The sequence below is a fragment of the Musa acuminata genome, chromosome BXJ2-8 (assembly GCF_036884655.1).
Source record: "Musa acuminata AAA Group cultivar baxijiao chromosome BXJ2-8, Cavendish_Baxijiao_AAA, whole genome shotgun sequence".
Taxonomy (NCBI): Eukaryota; Viridiplantae; Streptophyta; class Magnoliopsida; order Zingiberales; family Musaceae; genus Musa; species Musa acuminata.
Window position 1 is genome coordinate 41,453,273 of NC_088345.1, and position 17,695 is coordinate 41,470,967.

Consider the following 17,695-nt stretch of genomic DNA (forward strand, 5'->3'; position numbering starts at 1 on the left):
TCACAACTAGGAACTTGATGTCAATGTGCTTTGACTTAGTCGAGCTTCTATTGTTATTAGAGTATAAAACAGCTGATTTATTGTCACAGTATATCTTTAGTGGTCTTTCAATCCCTTATACTATTTGCAACTCTGTGATAAAATTTCTCAACCAAATTCCATGATTGGATGCCTCAAAACATGCTACAAATTCCGCTACCATAGTGGAAGAAGCAATAAGAGATTGCTTGGCACTACGCCAAGAAATCGCCCCACCAGCCAACATATAAATGTAGCCCGAAGTGGATTTCCTACTGTCTTGACATCCAACAAAATCGGAGTCAAAATACCCAATGATCTCCAAATGGTTTGATCTCCTATATGTGAGCATATGATCTTTTATCCTCTTTAAATATCTCATGACTCTTTTAGTTGTCTTCCATTGATCCATTCTAGGATTGCTTAAGTATCTGCCTAACACTCCAACAATGTATGCTATATCCGGATGCGTACAAATCTGTGCATATATTAGACTTCCTATAGTTGATGCATAGGGAATCTTATGCATTTCTTAAGTTTCCAAATTTCTTTTAGGACACTGATTGAGATTTTTCATGTATTAGATACATGTATCCATATCTAGAGTAATCGTCTATGAATGATATGAAGTATTGTTGACCATTCCATGAAGGTGTAGGAAATGGTCCACAAATATCTGTATGTATCAATTCTAAGACATCCGTAGCTCTATATGCACCTGATCTCTTAGGTTTGGTTTGTTTACCTTTAATGCATTCAACACAAACATCTAGACTTGATAAGTCAATGGGATCAAGAATCCCATCTGACACAAGTCTTTCAACTCTATTTCTAGAGATATGACCAAAACGTTTATACCATAATATACCAGAATTTTCAATTTTACATTTAGTACCTTGTAATTCCGCATTCAAGGTTTCATGATAGGATGCTATAGTATTAAGTAAATATAGATTGTCATAAGTCATAAGTGAACCAGTTCCAATCATATTTGAATTTAAAGACAAAGTAAACTGATTGTTTCCAAATGAACAAGAATAACCAGATTTGTCCAAATAAGAAACAGAAATTAAGTTCCGTCTAACCAACGGTATTACAAAAGTGTCTTTCAAATTCAAATAATATCTAGTATACAATAACAATCTAAATGTGCCTATAGCTTCCACATCTATCGATTTTCCGTCCCCCACATAAATGCTTCTCTCAGCATTATTAGGCCTTCGGTAGCTTAGGCAACCTTGCATTGATACACTGATGTTAGTTGTTGCACCGGAGTCTAACCACCAAATGTTTCTAGGTACTGAAGTTAAATTAACTTCTGAACAAACCAAAGTAAGGAATGCTCCCTTTTTAGCATGCCAAGCATGATATTTAGCACAGTCCTTCTTTAAATGCCTAGATTTCTTGCAGAAGAAACAAGTATCATCCTTATTTTGTTTCTTCTGTACTGGACCCTTATCAGCCTCATTCTTTCCACATTTGTGTTTTCTTTTCTTGCCCTTAAAGTTGGTTTCGTTTAAAACTAGTACTGGATTGAGGTTAGCAGATATTTTTGCAAGAGAACCTAAATAAGAGAACAATAGACAACCAGAGATTATGCTGATATTTATTGCCATAAACTTAATTAAATTCAAATAATGATTTAACCCATCTCAAGATACCAAGTGCAACATTAATATATTGTCTTTGGACTTCAATATTAATTGCTAGTGGTAGTCTTGTTGTAATGATCAAACACTGATAATAAGACATGTCAAATGAGAAACCCGTCTTTGGATTGATTTATCATTTACATATATAACTTTATAATTATCACGTATTTACCATTACAGGTATGTATAAAATCCTGCCAATCATTAACCTTCCTTTGGGCCGGATAATTACCGCATGGATGTAAATACACACTACATTTAATATTTTCATGAGAAATGTTATATATGAGAGGTCACTTTGACGACTTCATATATTAAATTACTAAAAATTAAACAATCACTAATTGAATTTGGACCATATTAGTCAAATTGGCTTGATCTTAATTTGTTGACTAAAATATGTTTTACATTCAATTTATGTCAACAAACAATTTTATACAATCAATATTATGTTTAAACCAACATAATATTGCAACAATATTATTAAACCAACATAATATTGCAATAATATCTAATTAATTAAATTCATATTAATTAGATAAAATCCAAAAACAATATTATTAAACCAACATAATATTACAAAAATGTTATTAAACCAACATAATATTGCAATAATATCTAATTAATTAAATTCATATTAATTAGATAAAATCCAAAAACAATATTATTAAACCAACATAATATTGCAAAAAATATCTAATTAATTAAATTCATATTAATTAGATAAAATCCAAAAAAAATTTGGAAAATTTATGCCTGATGAATTTTTAATGAATAGGAAAAGACACGAAGTGGAAAAGATAATCCAAAATTAAACTGATATCACATGCACTGAATTGAATGTGAAGCATAATGTAGCATGATTACATAAAACCATAATCTTTTCCAACGATAATAGAACCAAATCACTTCAAAATAGCATGATTACATAAAACTATCATCTTTCCCAACGATCTCATCCTCAGAGGTCATCTCGGCCAGTACCTCCGGCCGAACAAAGAGCAGTCGCCTCACCCAAAGGGCCCCGTCGAGCGACACATTGATGTGATAGTCGGGGGCCCCGCATCCGGAGGAGGTTCCATGTCGGGCAGGAAGGCGTATGCCCGGGCCGCTCCCGACGAAGCCTCGGGACACGAGCCCGAGCCCGAGATCACCTTCCTAACCAGAGCTGCCGAGCGACCCGACCATGACGACGCCTTGGTGATATCGGCCAGGGTAGCCAACGCGCAAATGAGGAGGATCATGGTCGACACGGGGAGCTCGGTCGACATACTCTACCTCGATGCCTTCCAGAAGCTGGGCTGGGCTAGGGAAAATCTAAGCCCAATGTGCTCGGCGCTCACCGGTTTCACGGGAGACTCAATATCGCCCCTGGGGGCTATTACTTTGCCCTTGACCCTGGGGACCCCGCCAAGGTCGAAGACGGTGATGACCACCTTCCTGGTGGTCGACCTCCCCACTACTTACAATGCCATACTGGGTCGACCGACCCTCAATAAGGTCAGAGCCGTCGTCTTGACCTACTACCAGACCATCAAGTTCCCAACCCGTGCTGGAGTTGGGGAAGTCATAGGAAGCCCCCGAGAGTCCAAGCGGTGCTACCTCACCTCTGTTACGTTAGGCAAGAGAGCCAGGACCGAGTCGTCCCTGGAAGATCCGCGGGAAGCGAAAAAACTAGCTCCTCATCCCGAGCCGAAGGGATCCACTGCGGACGTTCCTTTGCAGGAAGCCTGGCCGGACCAGACGGTCAAGATCGGATCAGAGCTACCCGAGCGGGAACGGGAGCAGCTCGTCGGTCTCCTACGGAAAAATGCCGACATCTTCGCCTGGTCCCCATCGGACATGACGGGTGTCAGCCCCGAGGTCGCTGAACATCATCTCAACATCCCGCCTGACGCTCGACCAGTGAAGCAAAAGCCCCGGCGCCAGGCCCCAGACCGACAACGCGCCATACAGGAAGAGGTGGACCGGCTCTTGGCCGCGGGCTTCATAGAAGAAGCCAAATATCCTAAATGGCTGTCCAATGTAGTCCTCGTGAGTAAACACAATGGAAGCTGGAGGATGTGCGTTGATTATACCAACCTCAACAATGCATGCCCTAAAGACAGCTACGCCCTCCCAAAGATCGACCAGCTGGTCGACGCGACGATCGGCCACGCGCGACTTTCTTTTATGGACGCCTACTCAGGGTATAACCAGATCAGGATGGCGCCCGAAGATAGAGAGCACACGGCCTTCCTCACCGGTCAAGGGATGTACTTCTACAAGGTCATGCCGTTCGGGCTAAAAAATGCTGGAGCCACATACCAGAGGACGGTAAACAAGATATTCGCCCATCAGATCAGGAGGAATATGGAAGTCTACGTGGACGACATGATTGTGAAAAGCCGAGAAGCCGGAACGCTCCTTGCCAACCTGGCCGAGGCCTTCGCCACGCTGCGCAAGTTCGGCATGCGGCTCAACCCCACAAAGTGCGCTTTCGGCGTCACCTCCGGGAAGTTTCTAGGGTTCATTGTACACCAGAGAGGAATTGACGCCGACCCGGAGAAGGTTCGGGCAATAATCAATATGCAATCCCCCCGGACGATTAAAGACTTGCCGGCAGACTGGTCGCTCTGTCTCGTTTCCTCGCCCGATCAGGCGATCGCTGCCTCTCATTCTTCAAGGCGGTTAAAAGCCCGAAGAACTTCCAATGGATGTCAGAATGCGAGGAGGCTTTCAAACAGATGAAGCAGCACCTGGCCAGCCTTCCCCGGCTCGCCTCCGTCTCCCCCGACGAGAAGCTGGCCCTCTACTTGGCGGCCTCCCCGCATGCAGTCAGCTCTGTCCTGATCAAGGAAAGCCTCGGCCAACAGCTCCCGATCTACTACATCAGCCACGTCCTGAGTGGACCTGAGGAGCGTTACCCGCCGATAGAGAAACTCGCGCTTGCCCTGGACGACTCATCAAATGGGCGGTGGAGCTCGGCGAACACGACATAAGATACCTGCCCAGGACCGCCATCAAGGCCCAGGCGGTAGCCGACTTCATTGCGGAGCTGACTCAAACGGAAGATGTAAATCTCGAGCAGGCTCTCGAGGCTTGGACCCTACACGTCGACGGCTCGGCTAACTCAAGGGGCGCCGGCGCGGGGCTGGTTCTCCTTGCCCCCGACGGACGCTCGTTTGAGCGCTCCCTCCGCTTCCGGTTTAAAGCCACCAACAACGAGGCGGAGTATGAGGCGCTCCTGGCGGGACTAAGGCTGGCCCTCGAGATGCATGTGGACGCGATACACGTCCACACCGACTCGCAACTTGTGGCCGAGCAGCTCAACGGCAGGTACGAAGCTAGGGACGCAACCATGGCAAAATACTTAGCCCGGGTAAGGGACCTAACCGCCAAGTTCCATTATTTTACGCTGTCTAATGTTTCGAGGGAGGAAAATGGGCGAGCCGACGCGCTGGCCAAGCTGGCGTCGAGACCAACCCCTGAAGCAGGGACGGAGGTTAAGGAGCTCCCTGCCCGCACCATCGAAATAGCAACTACGACCCCGAGCAGCACGCCGATCACGTGGGTGCAAGAACTACTACGCTTCAAGAGGGATGGAACCCTTCCCCTCGACTAAGGCGCGGCTCGGCGCTTGCGTCGCACGCATGCGTGGTACACCGAGGAGTGTGGCCGCCTCTACAAACGATCCTTCACCTATCCCCTCCTACGATGCCTGGAGCCTGACGAAGCCCGGACGGTCCTAACCGAAACCCACGAGGGGGTCTGCGGCGAGCACATCGGCGGGCGAACCTTGGCGCACAAAATACTCCGCCAAGGCTACTACTGGCCGACCATGTGCCGGGATGCGAAAGCTTACGTACAGCGGTGCACATCATGCCAGCAACACGCCCGCGCACCCCGACAGCCCGCGATCCCGCTCAGCCCCATCGATTGCGCATGGCCATTCGCGCAGTGCGGGCTGGACCTCCTCGGCCCCTTCCCACCGGCTTCTGGACAGTGGAAGTACATAATTGTAGTAGACTACTTCACAAAGTGGGTCGAGGCCAAGCCACTGGCGACAATCACGGAACAGCAAATGGAAAAATTCATGTGGAAGAACCTGGTAACTCGGTTCAGGTTGCCCAAGGCCATCATAACTGACAACGGACCTCAGTTTGCCGGCGCAAGGTTCCGGGAATTCTGCGCCGGTCATGGCATTCAACTGAGGTTCAGTTCGGTGGCCCTCCCTCAGACGAGCGGGTTGGCCGAGGTAACCAACCGATCCATCTTGGATGGCCTCAGAAGAAGAGTGTCTGCGGCCCGATCGACCTGGACGGACGAGCTCCCCAGTGTGTTGTGGTCGCTGCGCACCACCCCCAAGACTACGACCGGAGAATCCCCGTACAGCTTGACGTTTAGAACCGAGGCCGTCCTACCGCCCGAGATGGCTGTCACCACGCTTCGGACAAGGAGCTACGACGAGGAAGCCTCGAACCAGGGACTTCGCGCCAGCCTCGACGTGCTCGAGGAGCGACGCGCCGACGCACACCTAAAAGCCCTCTCTCACCAGAGAGCCGTCGTAAGGATCTACAACAGAAAGGTGCGACCCCGACCGATCAGGTTGGACGATCTAGTCCTACGAAGGGCCGAGGTCAGTGACCCGACCCGAACGAGGGGGAAGCTGGCCCCCAAGTGGGAGGGACCTTATCGGGTCACCAGGGTGGTCCGAACGGGTACCTATCGGCTCACAGCGATGAACGGTTCCTCCTTACCGAGAACATGGAACGTCCAGAACCTTAAAAAGTTCTTTGTCTGAGGTCAATACCCATGGTTTCTCTTCCAAGTCGAAACTTTGCAAATTTTGAAGCTTAAAGACATGCTAGGAAAAGACCTCTTTATTTCTGAAGCATGGAGTTACAAGACTCGACTGCGACAGGACTCGAAGATTACAAAAGAAGGTTACAGAACTCGATAACAGCTCAACCGAGCCGACCTCAAGACTATCCTAATCGTCGGAACCCCCGACGCCATCATCGAAAGGAACTTCCTCCGGCATATCCACATCCAAGTCCTCGGGGTGAGAGACAAACGGATCCACCTCGACCTCCAGCCCAGGATGGCGCGTCTGGAACCGGCCCAGGGCAATCCGGTACCCATACTCATAGGTGACCTGGCCCGACCGAACCAGCCCGAGCTGGAAGCCTGAGGATCGCTTATAAGCTTCAATTATTTCCTTCTCCTTCTCCGGCCGCCGCTCCCGCTCGGCCGCCAGAGCTTCCGAGGCCCCCTTCGCATCGGCCAGGGCACCCTCCAACCGCTGGGTCAGGGCGGCCACCTCCCCTCGGACCAGGCAAGCCTCGGACTGCGCCTCCCCCAGGAGCCCTCGGAGATTGTCCTTCTCCTCCTCAGCTGTCTTCGCCTCGGACCTCAGGCGAAGGACCTCAGCCTCCAATGCCGACATGCGTTGGTCGGTCGCCCCTGCCTCAGTCCGGAGGCGCGTCACCTCTGCTTCGAGCTCCGAGGAGCACTGCTCGGCAGCCGCGACCGCCTCCGGAGCCGCCCCTGCGCGAACCTCCTCGAGCTGCCTGCGTAACTCGACGTTGCGGTCGCACAAAATGCCCAGGGCCCGACCTGCGTCGCGAACGCGATCTGCCAACGCCATCGCGTAGTGCTGGCCCTGCAAATGGAAAGTCAGAACAACCCTCGCTCGTACTATAGGTCGGAAACCAACAGCGGAACACTTACCCACAGCAGCGACTTCACGGATCTACCAAGTAGGACATCCGATGGCAAAGTATATATCTCGCGAGCCAGGTCGGGGTGCAACCCTCCTCAGATGAACACAACTGCGGTCTCCCCATCGGCCCACACCCGGGTCCCACGAGTTAGCCCCCCCCAACGGGCTACCAGCCGGTCAGAAGGTTGGCCTTCTGAAAGCTCGCCCATCAGGCGTGCTTGGTAGGAATCGTTCGGCGGCCCCGCGAGCAGACGACACAAGTCCCGGATCGAAGGCTCCCGAGGCGCCTTCCCCGCCACCTCATTACTCGGGCCGGCCTCACCCCGAGCTCGCACCCCTCGCCTGTCGTGCGAGCCCGACTCCGCCGCCCCTATGCTCTCCTGAGCCCTTGGGGGAGTCGGTTTCTTCGAAGCAGCAACCTTGGCCTTCTTTCGAGGGCGGACGACCTCGAGCTCCACCGGCGCCTCTCTGGTGCCGACACCCAGGCCGACCTAGTGCTGTGGAGATGCGACAGACGGGATGCGTCCTCCATGCACTATAGCGAGGTTCACCATCTCTGCACAAGCATATCGACCTCGGTTAGTATCCCAAAGGAAAAAAATAAAACTGGAAGGCCTACCGCCACCTTCTTAAGACATACCTCGAGGTACCGGGCTCAAGCCTGCCTCGACCAACCACGCCTCGGTCATCTTTTGGATGACTCTGGAGGATGGGAGGATCTCCTTCAATCTTCGAAGGGCTCGGAGCTCCCCCTCATCCAAGGCCGGGGCAGTATTATCGACTGCGCGCGCCGCCCACCGGAGCCCGAAGCTCCAACTCTCCGGATGGCAAACATAGAAGAAGCGCTCCTTCCACCCCTTGTTGCTGGAAGGAGCCCCGTTTACCCGGAAACCCGGTCGGGCGGACAAGTAATAGCCCCCCGACCCCCTGGACAGACGAAAACAGGAGAGGAAAAGAGACCGGCTCGGGGTGACCTCGGCATAGTACCATTCCCTGAGGAACGCCACCAGATAGCGCCAAGAATTCGGCGCCATCTGAGAAGGAGAGATGAGCCACCACGTGATGCAGGAAGTTATGATGGGGTGGAACGGAAGGCGTAGCCCGGCCTCGAAGGCATCCACGGTTAGGGCAAAGCCCTTAGGTTTGGGATCATACGCCCGTTGCCCAGGCTCAGGGGCAATGAGCGTGAACTCCGCCGGGATACCGTAACGATCTCGAAGGAGGCTGAGCGACGACTCGCTCACGGTGGAGTCGAGGTCGTGCGGCCACATCAGCGATTCAAGGGCTTTTCTGGCCCTTTCCTCGGACGACGAGCGGGAGCTCGCCAACGCCACCTCCTCGCCGACGACCCCGGAAAGAGGGGGCGAAGAAGGAGAGAACGAAGGAGGGGAAGCCATCCTTACCGAGCTCTTGGGAAGGTGGGGCGGCTGAAGAGTGCTAGGCTAAATCACCCAAAGAGGGGGTCGAAGCGGATGCAGGTACCAAGAAGTGAAAGAGACCAACGGAGCGCTACTTATAGCCAGTTTCTCGTCGAAATGGCGGCCTTTCCTCTCCTGAGGTGCGCTGCGAAGACGCAAACGTCGCGTCGCCATAACTACGGCTGGCGCGACGTTTAATCACAGCGCGGTGCAAAGTACGGGGTCCCTAATCATGTCAACCTCGAAAACGGGCGACGCCCAAAAGGGGTGGCCCTTTGATCTTCCCCAAGGAAAAAGCAACCTAGCCGCCCGCGCTCGCGCAACGGTCAAACGGCCAAACGCTGATCAAGAAACAGGCACCACCTCGGCGCAGCCTACCTACGCCTAGCACCTCGGTGCAGCCTACCTGCGCCGAGCACCTCGGCCGATCTCTGCCGAGATCCCCCTCGGCGCGGCCCGACCGCCTGCCGTGTCCCTCGGCCAAGTGGTGCCCGAGGCCGCGTCCTCGCGTCCTGCCCGCCTGATCGTGCTACTCGGTCGCATGGCTCCCGAGATCACACCTGCGCGGTCACCCCGCCTATTGTGCTCCTCGGCCCTCGGCTTTACGCCTCCCGAGATCACATTTGCGCGGTCACCCCGCCTGTTGTGCTCCTCGGCCCTCGGCTTTACGCCTCCCGAGATCACACCTGCACGGTCACCCCGCTTGTTGTGCTCCTCGGCCCTCGGCTTTATGCCTCCCGAGATCACACCTGCGCGGTCACCCCGCCTGTTGTGCTCCTCGGCCCTCGGCTTTACGCCTCCCGAGATCACACCTGCGCGGTCACCCCGCCCGCGTTGTGCTCCTCGGTCCTCATCGGTTCCTTTGCCCCTGAGTCCAATCCTACTCGGCCTCCCGAATAAATCGCGCGCCTCGGCCTTGTACTGCTCGAGATGCGTTCACGCGACCTATTCGTCTGCATCGTGCCCCTCAGACCCACCTGAACAGCCCACTTGAAACAAGAAGCCACGCATCGGACTCCCCACATGCAAAGCCGACGCATGGCTCCTTTCGGGTGGGGCATATGATAGGGGTAAAAAACTGATTTGACATAACACCCCGGATTTGACGTAATACACCCCCACGTCGGAGACCCTGTGCAGCACACTGCCCCAGAACGAGCGTTAACAACGACACGACACGCACCCACACCCACTGTACCCGAACAACCTCCTCGGTCGACCCCTCGTGGCCGGCCGAGGCAGGCGAAGGCGCTGACTGACACCCCCTATACCCTGCGACAGCTCGACCTTCCACGCGACGTCCACGACGACGACAGACGCCGTCAGAGGTACGACCCTGCCCCGGCAGGATGGCACATCAGGTAACATCAAACACACTTATAAATACCCCCTGGCTCCCAACGGGCAAGGGGGGGCGATCTCACTCCAAAACCCCTCTCCGCCATCACTAACTTGATCGTCGGAGGGGTCGGGCCAAGCATCCGACCCGGCCTGTGTGCAGGTACTCGACCGCCGTTGAATTCACTTGGCGTTGCAGAACTTTCCAGCCAGATCCCTTGCATCAGCCACCGCAACATCCCAAGGGGAGCCACGTCTGATCCCAGCCATTTGGAGCTCGGAACCAGCCGCGTCGACCCCGAGGTCACAGTTAAAAAAGTTACTTACCGTAACAGTATTCATAATTGATGAATCTGCAATTATGCCTCGAGAGTTTCATATTCCTAACTTATCTCGTCATTAAGTTAGGAACATGATGGTATCCACACAATTAATTTTCATAACAATTATGTCCCTTAGCCAAATAACTTTACTTTAATTGGATCACTTTAATTTTGGCTAATCAAAATAACGACTTAACACATTTAATTATACATGTGTGATCTTTAAAATTTCAACAAAAATGTATTGTGTAATTAAAATTATTCGAAATAGTTCAAAAAGTGTGCTTTAACCTTTTCACATGGAGCTCGAGGAACGCTTGAAGTTAATCTATGGGACGATTATAAAAAAATTATTGATCATTATTTGGTCATTGAGGTGCTCATCGAATCATCAAGCATTATGATTAAAAGCACATAAGTTATGTTAATGAGGTTATCGAGGCTCTTGTTAGAGTCCATATGTGAGTTTGGATAATTAGCACCGTAAACTCAAATCAGCAACTAAAAGGAAAAAAAAGAATGTGAGGGCAATTGGTGCAACGAGATCGTGCAGCAAGTGGTGGCGGCGAAAAGAGATAGAAAAGTAGAGAGAGAAAAAGCAGTGAACGTGTGTAGCAAGCGGTCGGGCAGAAAGACAAAAGACGAGAGAGAAAATGAGAAAAAAATTAAGATATTGAGTTTTCTACTTGACGATCAGTGGTCAAACGTTATCAGTTTTAACCTAAATTTTATACAGAGAATTTTTATTGCAAACTCTATAATCCTAACGGTGTTGATCTATAGTTTACCCTGTCTAAGATACTTTCCTATTATATTTATTTTATGAGATTTAAATTTTTTTATGATTAGATTTGATGAATGTATGTTATTCTTGAGCCAAGATATATTATCTTGATATTATTATGATCCTCTTACTATTCTAGAGAAGATTTATTGTAAACTTATTATCATTACTTTTGATAGTAGAAATTTGAAGTGGATTACGATCCCGTGATTTTTTTCATATTGGGTTTTTTACGTTAAAAGATTTGGTCTCATCATGTGATTGATTTATTGCTCTACTGTTTTACTGTTCTGATTGATATTTATATTTTGATATTAAATTATAGTGTGATGAGGAATCCATTTTGATAGACAAAGAGTGTCAATAATTACTTCACTTTAACATATTTTTCCCAATATCTCGGAGTTCTTCTTGACGTGGGATGATGAATAGGGTTTGCTTCCAAAAGATGCATCGATGTATATGGCCTCCACCTAAAGAGGCCTCACTAATTCCTATGCCAGCATATGAGATTCCTCCCCTCCTCCATATCCCTGATTAATGTATGTACGTGCTTGCAATCACATCCAACAAATAGATAGTCTTTCATGTCGGCAAAGGATTTAACTATAGTATGCCACCATCAGCAGTGTGCGAGGGAGGGGCACATTAGATAGTGAAAGGAGAAGTATCTCTGCCTTTATGGCATTCGAGATCTGCATGCAATGTGACTGACTAGGGAAGGAAAACTACAGATAATGAATGACATGGAAACAAAGAGTTCAGCATTTAATCTCATCCTCAAAGTCCACATTCATTCATGGCAGCCTTATGCTTTGACAAGATAAAAAAAGAAGTTGATGGAACAAAGCCTGTTCACGTGGTTAGATATTAAACAATACATATATTTCAAGAATCAGTGTTCAAGTTTGCCACGCTAACTAATCATGTGATGTTTAAATTCTACTAGGAAACATTTCTGTCAAAAGAGATCTAACACCAAATGTAGTTTTTTTTTTTTTTTTACAATCATGTTATTATTAGGCAGCATTGATTTTAGTTATATAAAATTTAAAATTAGAATCAGATCAATTTCGGACGATTTCAATTTTAGAATCGGTAGTTCCGTTTCGAAACACCTATTACAATTGATAATAAGAAAAAATAAATAAATTTTATTGAGATTTAAACCAGGTTATTAGATTTTAAGTTTGAAGTATTGACCACTATAATATAGAATCCAATTATATATTTATATATATATATATATATATATTTATTTATTTATTCAAAATCGTTGATTTCGATTTTGAAAATCAAAGTCGAACCATATGATTTCAAATTTGAGTTAGTTTAGAATCGTTAAATCATGAACCCAATTCAATTATGATTGCAGACAAATTTGATTCTAAATGGAACTTAATCAAGATTTGATTGACAAGTATAAGAAAGAAAAAGAATAGTCTGTTCCAGCAAGTTATGCTCATGTTGATCTTACTACTATTTCCTTTATATTCTTGACAATAAAAAAAAATATTATTTCGATTGGGAATCTTAGTTAGGTTCATGTTGAAATATTCCTAAAGTTGCTACTAGTTAGAAATTCCAAGTTATCTGATCAGAAGTTGTATTCCCTGATACCAACTGGAGAGGCTGTTGTCGTCGATGATGGAAGCGGGTAACGTCAAGCAAATCGAGGTGGATAGGCTTATTGCTGATGACAAAAGTGTGAGTAGAGATTAGTGGGCGTAACACTACTACTGTGACATCGGGAGAGGGATAAAAGCCAAAAAGCAAAGATGTTTGATGGGTTGTGATGATGGGAGAGTGGTAAAGATGTTTGATGAGGAGAGGAAAGAGAACAGATAAGGTAGAGAGTTTGGTCAATTATGGACGAAATTGATCTCAAGGGGTTGAGAGCAATTTGAGATAATATCGACTGAAAGGGGGAGAAGGAAGACGCTATTTATTAGTTAGCTACTTAATATTTTTAAAAGTAATATATGATATGATTTTAGAATTTTAAATACAAGTGTTCAAATCAAATCGAAAAATCAAACTAAATAAGAATGGAACCAATTCGATCGGAACTCATTCACTAATATATTGATTTTAAAGATTATAAGGTATCTTATTTGATTTGGTTTATTCAATTTTAATTTAAAAAATATCAATTCAATTAACTGTTCTAAGTCCTTAATCAATTCAAATTGATTAATTAAACTAACTCAAATATTCAATTTTACAAATAACGTGATCTCAATTTCACAAATATTATCGTGTCATATGATTAAAAATATATAATTAATTTGGATCAATTGAATTAAATTAATTAATTTAAAAATATATGTATTTAAATTATTTTAAATTATAAATCGATTAATTATTTGAATCGGACTATTCGAGTAGATAGATCCAAATTTGTTCAAATTATCTTACTTTAATCAAACCAAAAGAGAAAAAAAAAATTGATTTTTTAAATCGAACACCCTAATTTTAAATGCTTAGTTCATACTAATGTTTATATATATATATATATATATATATATATATATATATATATATATGAAATTTCAAACATTTAACCAAAGGTAAATAGAAATATCACTATCAAACAAATCATTCATGTGTATTTAAAAGTCATATCATTTAAATTAGTATTATAATAATTGGTGTATATGACCTTTGTCTTCTTTGTATTTGGTTTAATGCACTTCAAATATCTTTCATATTTATACTCATGTCCCAATGGTATCTCAATCAATCAATAATTATGAAGTTAGCTATGGTTAAAATGTGGCATTAGGACTAAAATAAACCAAAACTAATAATATTATCTTTAGGCTATCGCAATGCTATAGAATCTGAACAGTTTTTAGCGTTCTCTTTAACTTTTAATGGGTATTTGTGCAGATTATTGAGCGTCGTAAGCAATCTACTCCTCTTCTTGCCAATTGACCAATAGAGCAAAAGACACGGACAATAATGCATGGTCTAGAGTGTTCTCATGTAAACATCAACTAGGTAAGGTTATATACCTAAACGATAGGGTATATATATATATATATATATATACACGAACCTTGAAGTAATTATTAATATATACAAGATCAAGGCCTTGTGACAGGATATATGTATGAGGGGTTTAAAGGTAAAAAAACGAGAGACGATTCTTCAAGCAAGCAGTAGTCTATTAGACCATACACAGCATAGTAACCATCAAAATAAGACCAACTTGGTTGAAGGCATTTTTGTTTGCCGGTCAAAAAAAAAGGAAGAGAGAGTGTTTTAGGGGACGAGCATGACCGGTGGTCGAGGAAGATGCCCAACTATAAATAATATTGGAATAATGTAGCTCCTCCTCTTAATTTAACTAATTAATCAAATCTTGGAGGCATGTGAATGAATGATCCCAACACAACCCGACACAAGCAGATACGGCTGGATTTTTACGCCATTAGTAAAGTTCATGATTCCCATGAACCATTCGAGGGATTTGCTAACTCATTATGCTACTGTTATTAGCTGGCACTTTTTGTTGTCATCCATGTATATATATATATATATATATATATATATATATTTTATCATCATCAAAGTGGCTCGATGTTTACTATTGTGTACGTAAAATAGAGGAAATCAATACGAGAAATATCTCTTTTAAATAAACTTAAATTTAAGTTGGAAGTTCAAATATTTATCAACTAAGATTAATTGATGAATGATAAAAAAAACTTATTGCTCCTTTTATTGATTGAAGTCGGTACAACAGTTTTCAAAGTTGGTGATTTGAACGTCTTCTCTTGTTTCGAGTATCGGACAGAAGAATCCCACAATATCCAAAGTATGACTTGGAAAGACACAATAGATTACACAGCATTCAACTCTACCCACTTCCTCCCTTCTCCGCATCATCATCATCATCATCATCATCATCGAGGCCCCTTCGGCAATACTGTTGAAACCGATCTGCAATCTCGTGTGGCACTGACATGATCATGGTGAAAGCATGCAGATCTCCGGTCACTGGCAGGAACACGCAGTAGATCTCACTCGCCAGCGGACCCATGTGAAGCGGCCTTCCTCCTCCAAAGTCCAACTCCTCCAACCCCAGCTTCGTCCATGAAGAGATTACCAAGCTCGATGACAGGTCGGGTTTCACCCTCCTCTCCTCCAACAGATCGATCATGGACCTCACGTACTCACCCGTCACTCTCTTCTTGGCCTCTTGGACCAATTTAATGCCGTGGTGCGCGTTGGACGTGACCAGCTCTTCCACCGACGTCTCCGCGCACGCCAGCACAAACCCGTTGCCGTAGTAGCCGCCGGGGAGCTCTGGCTTCAACCTTCCGCGCACGTTCATGGAGAATAGGAGCTTGATGCGAAGAGAAGCTGGAGGATCAAGCGACTTAATCCAGGCGCGCCATACATGCGAGGCTAAGACTTCGAAGGAGGTGCATTTGATGGAGGGAACGCTCTGCTTCTTGAGATGGAGGATCTGAGAGGGGGTAAAGGTCAAGGAAACGGGGACTAATGGCTGGGAGAGAAGGAATTGGAAGAGGTCGCCGGAGTGGGAGTCCTGTGCTGGTGGGCTACTGAATTCGGGGTGGGAGAAGGCAATCTCCGGTGGAACTCGAGGCTTTAGAATGCAGCGATCGTGGAAGGCATTCACGGGAAGATTGGCGTCAGGCTTGGCGGCGAGTAGCGCCCAGGCATGGAGGAACTGTGCCGTCCCGATGGCGTCGCTAAGGCAGTGATTTATTGCGGTGCAGAGGATCATGCCGCCACAGCTTAGATGAGTCACCTGCTCCACAGACACACACACACACACAGCAGATTAGCAATGATGGTGATCTCTGATCAGTTTTAGTGCTGCTTCAATCGATATGTTCTCCATTGGTGGTGCACCAACCGTTAGTGGTGGGAAAGCTGACTCCCAACATGATAACACAGTGGAAAAGCTAAGGTTGAGTCATTTTCTCGAAAAGCAAGAAAATTATTGCAGTGATTATATGTCAGGTTTACTGAAATCTGACATATGATGAGATTGATGCTCCAATAATGAGCAGAGCATGAACACCCGAAGCTAATGCCAATCTTTGTACGCTGCAATATAGCATATCGAAACAGAGAAGCAGCCGAAGAAGAAGAAGAAGAGGAGGACTCACTTGAACAACGAGCGGAGGGACGTCGAGAAAGCTCTGTGCTTCCACCCGGTACAAGAGCTTCCTCCAAGACCTGTTGGGCCTTCCGCAGCCCTGCAGGAACTCCTCCGCCGTGAGATCGACATAGGCCTCGGCCAGAAGCGCTCCCTCGCCGTTGCAGTCCACTTGGCACTTCTCGCCGTCCTCGCCGACGGGTCTCAGCCTCCCTGCAAGCGGATGGTAGTCCACGAGAACCTTGGAGAGGGAGGTGGTGAGGGCCTCCACCCCCACCGATCTCTTGTACACATAGAGGTACTTGATGGAGAACCTCAAGAACTTCTGGTCGTCGAGGTTGGAGAGATAGAGGGTGTGCCTGGGCTTGCTGCTGCTTGGGCGCACCAGGACAGGCTCCTTTGGGTAGCAACAGTCTGGGATTTCTATAGACTTTGCCATGGCCGCCTCCGCCATTTCCAAGGCATGGGACACACCTCCATTGGGGTAGAGGACGGTATATATAGACGGAGATATCAGATATACCAGAGATTCCAGGTCACAGAAAGAGACAGGTGGGTGACGGGAGGAGAGAAGTGGAGTATATCTGTTGGTGAAGACGAGATTTTGGATGATAGATAGATAGATAGATAGATAGATAGATAGATAGATAGAAAGTTTGACAATGGGTCACAAGAGAAAAAGACTGATGAATTCCTTGTATCAGCTGAAGGGAGATGGATGTATTCATGAAGAACATTAGACCCACGTTTGCTTACTACAGTTTCTGTAATCACCTGATTTTTATTTCTTATTTTTTTTTAAATTGAAGATTCTCTAATTAGTATTTTTATAATATTTTTTAAAAATAAAATTATTTTATTAATTACCCACTTGATGGATAAAAAATAACATAAAATATTATTGAAATTAGTTCCCCCGGCATGAGATTTTCTGAAACCTCATACTGTAGGAAGCTCATACGGTCATGAGATCTCCAAAAGATTGGACTCTCTCTAAATGTGATATTCACTACTTTTACGACAAAAGCTTCCATCCAAGTGTCCTTAATTAGAGATTTTAATTGCCAACAAACAAGATTAACCACTATTTTAGTATAAAAAAAATACCCTCATATATTTAATCTACTCAGTTAACGCTTGCTTTAGATCTTCCATGATAACTAGACAATAAGCCTATTTGATCGAGGAATAGCAATCTTTGTTCATCCATAATTATGTATATTGTCCTAACAATATCAAACAACAGACGTAATGAGTAACATATTTATATCAGATATATCATTTATTATATGTTTAAACATGAATGCCCTTCGTATTAAAG

The 17,695-nt window shown here is 46.0% G+C and overlaps 1 protein-coding gene across 1 annotated transcript; it reads right to left on the reverse strand.

Annotated features, from left to right (window-relative positions):
- Nucleotides 1-14,935: 14,935 nt before the first annotated feature.
- On the reverse strand, nt 14,936-16,855 carry LOC103994946 (alcohol acyltransferase 9). Its single transcript, XM_009415414.3, has 2 exons — nt 16,385-16,855; nt 14,936-16,020 (listed from the first exon to the last, which is right to left on the reverse strand). Exons 1-2 carry the CDS (start codon nt 16,826-16,828, stop codon nt 15,103-15,105), a joined length of 1,362 nt encoding a protein of 453 aa, XP_009413689.2. The 5' UTR covers nt 16,829-16,855; the 3' UTR covers nt 14,936-15,102.
- Between the last annotated feature and the right edge of the window lie 840 nt (nt 16,856-17,695).

Coding starts and splice junctions, on each gene's coding strand:
- LOC103994946 (XM_009415414.3), bottom strand. CDS start 16,828: ATGGCGGAGGCGGCCATGGCAAAGTCTATAGAAATCCCAGACTGTTGC. Junction 16,021..16,384: donor TCCCTCCGCTCGTTGTTCAA/GTGAGTCCTCCT, acceptor TCTGTGGAGCAG/GTGACTCATCTAAGCTGTGG.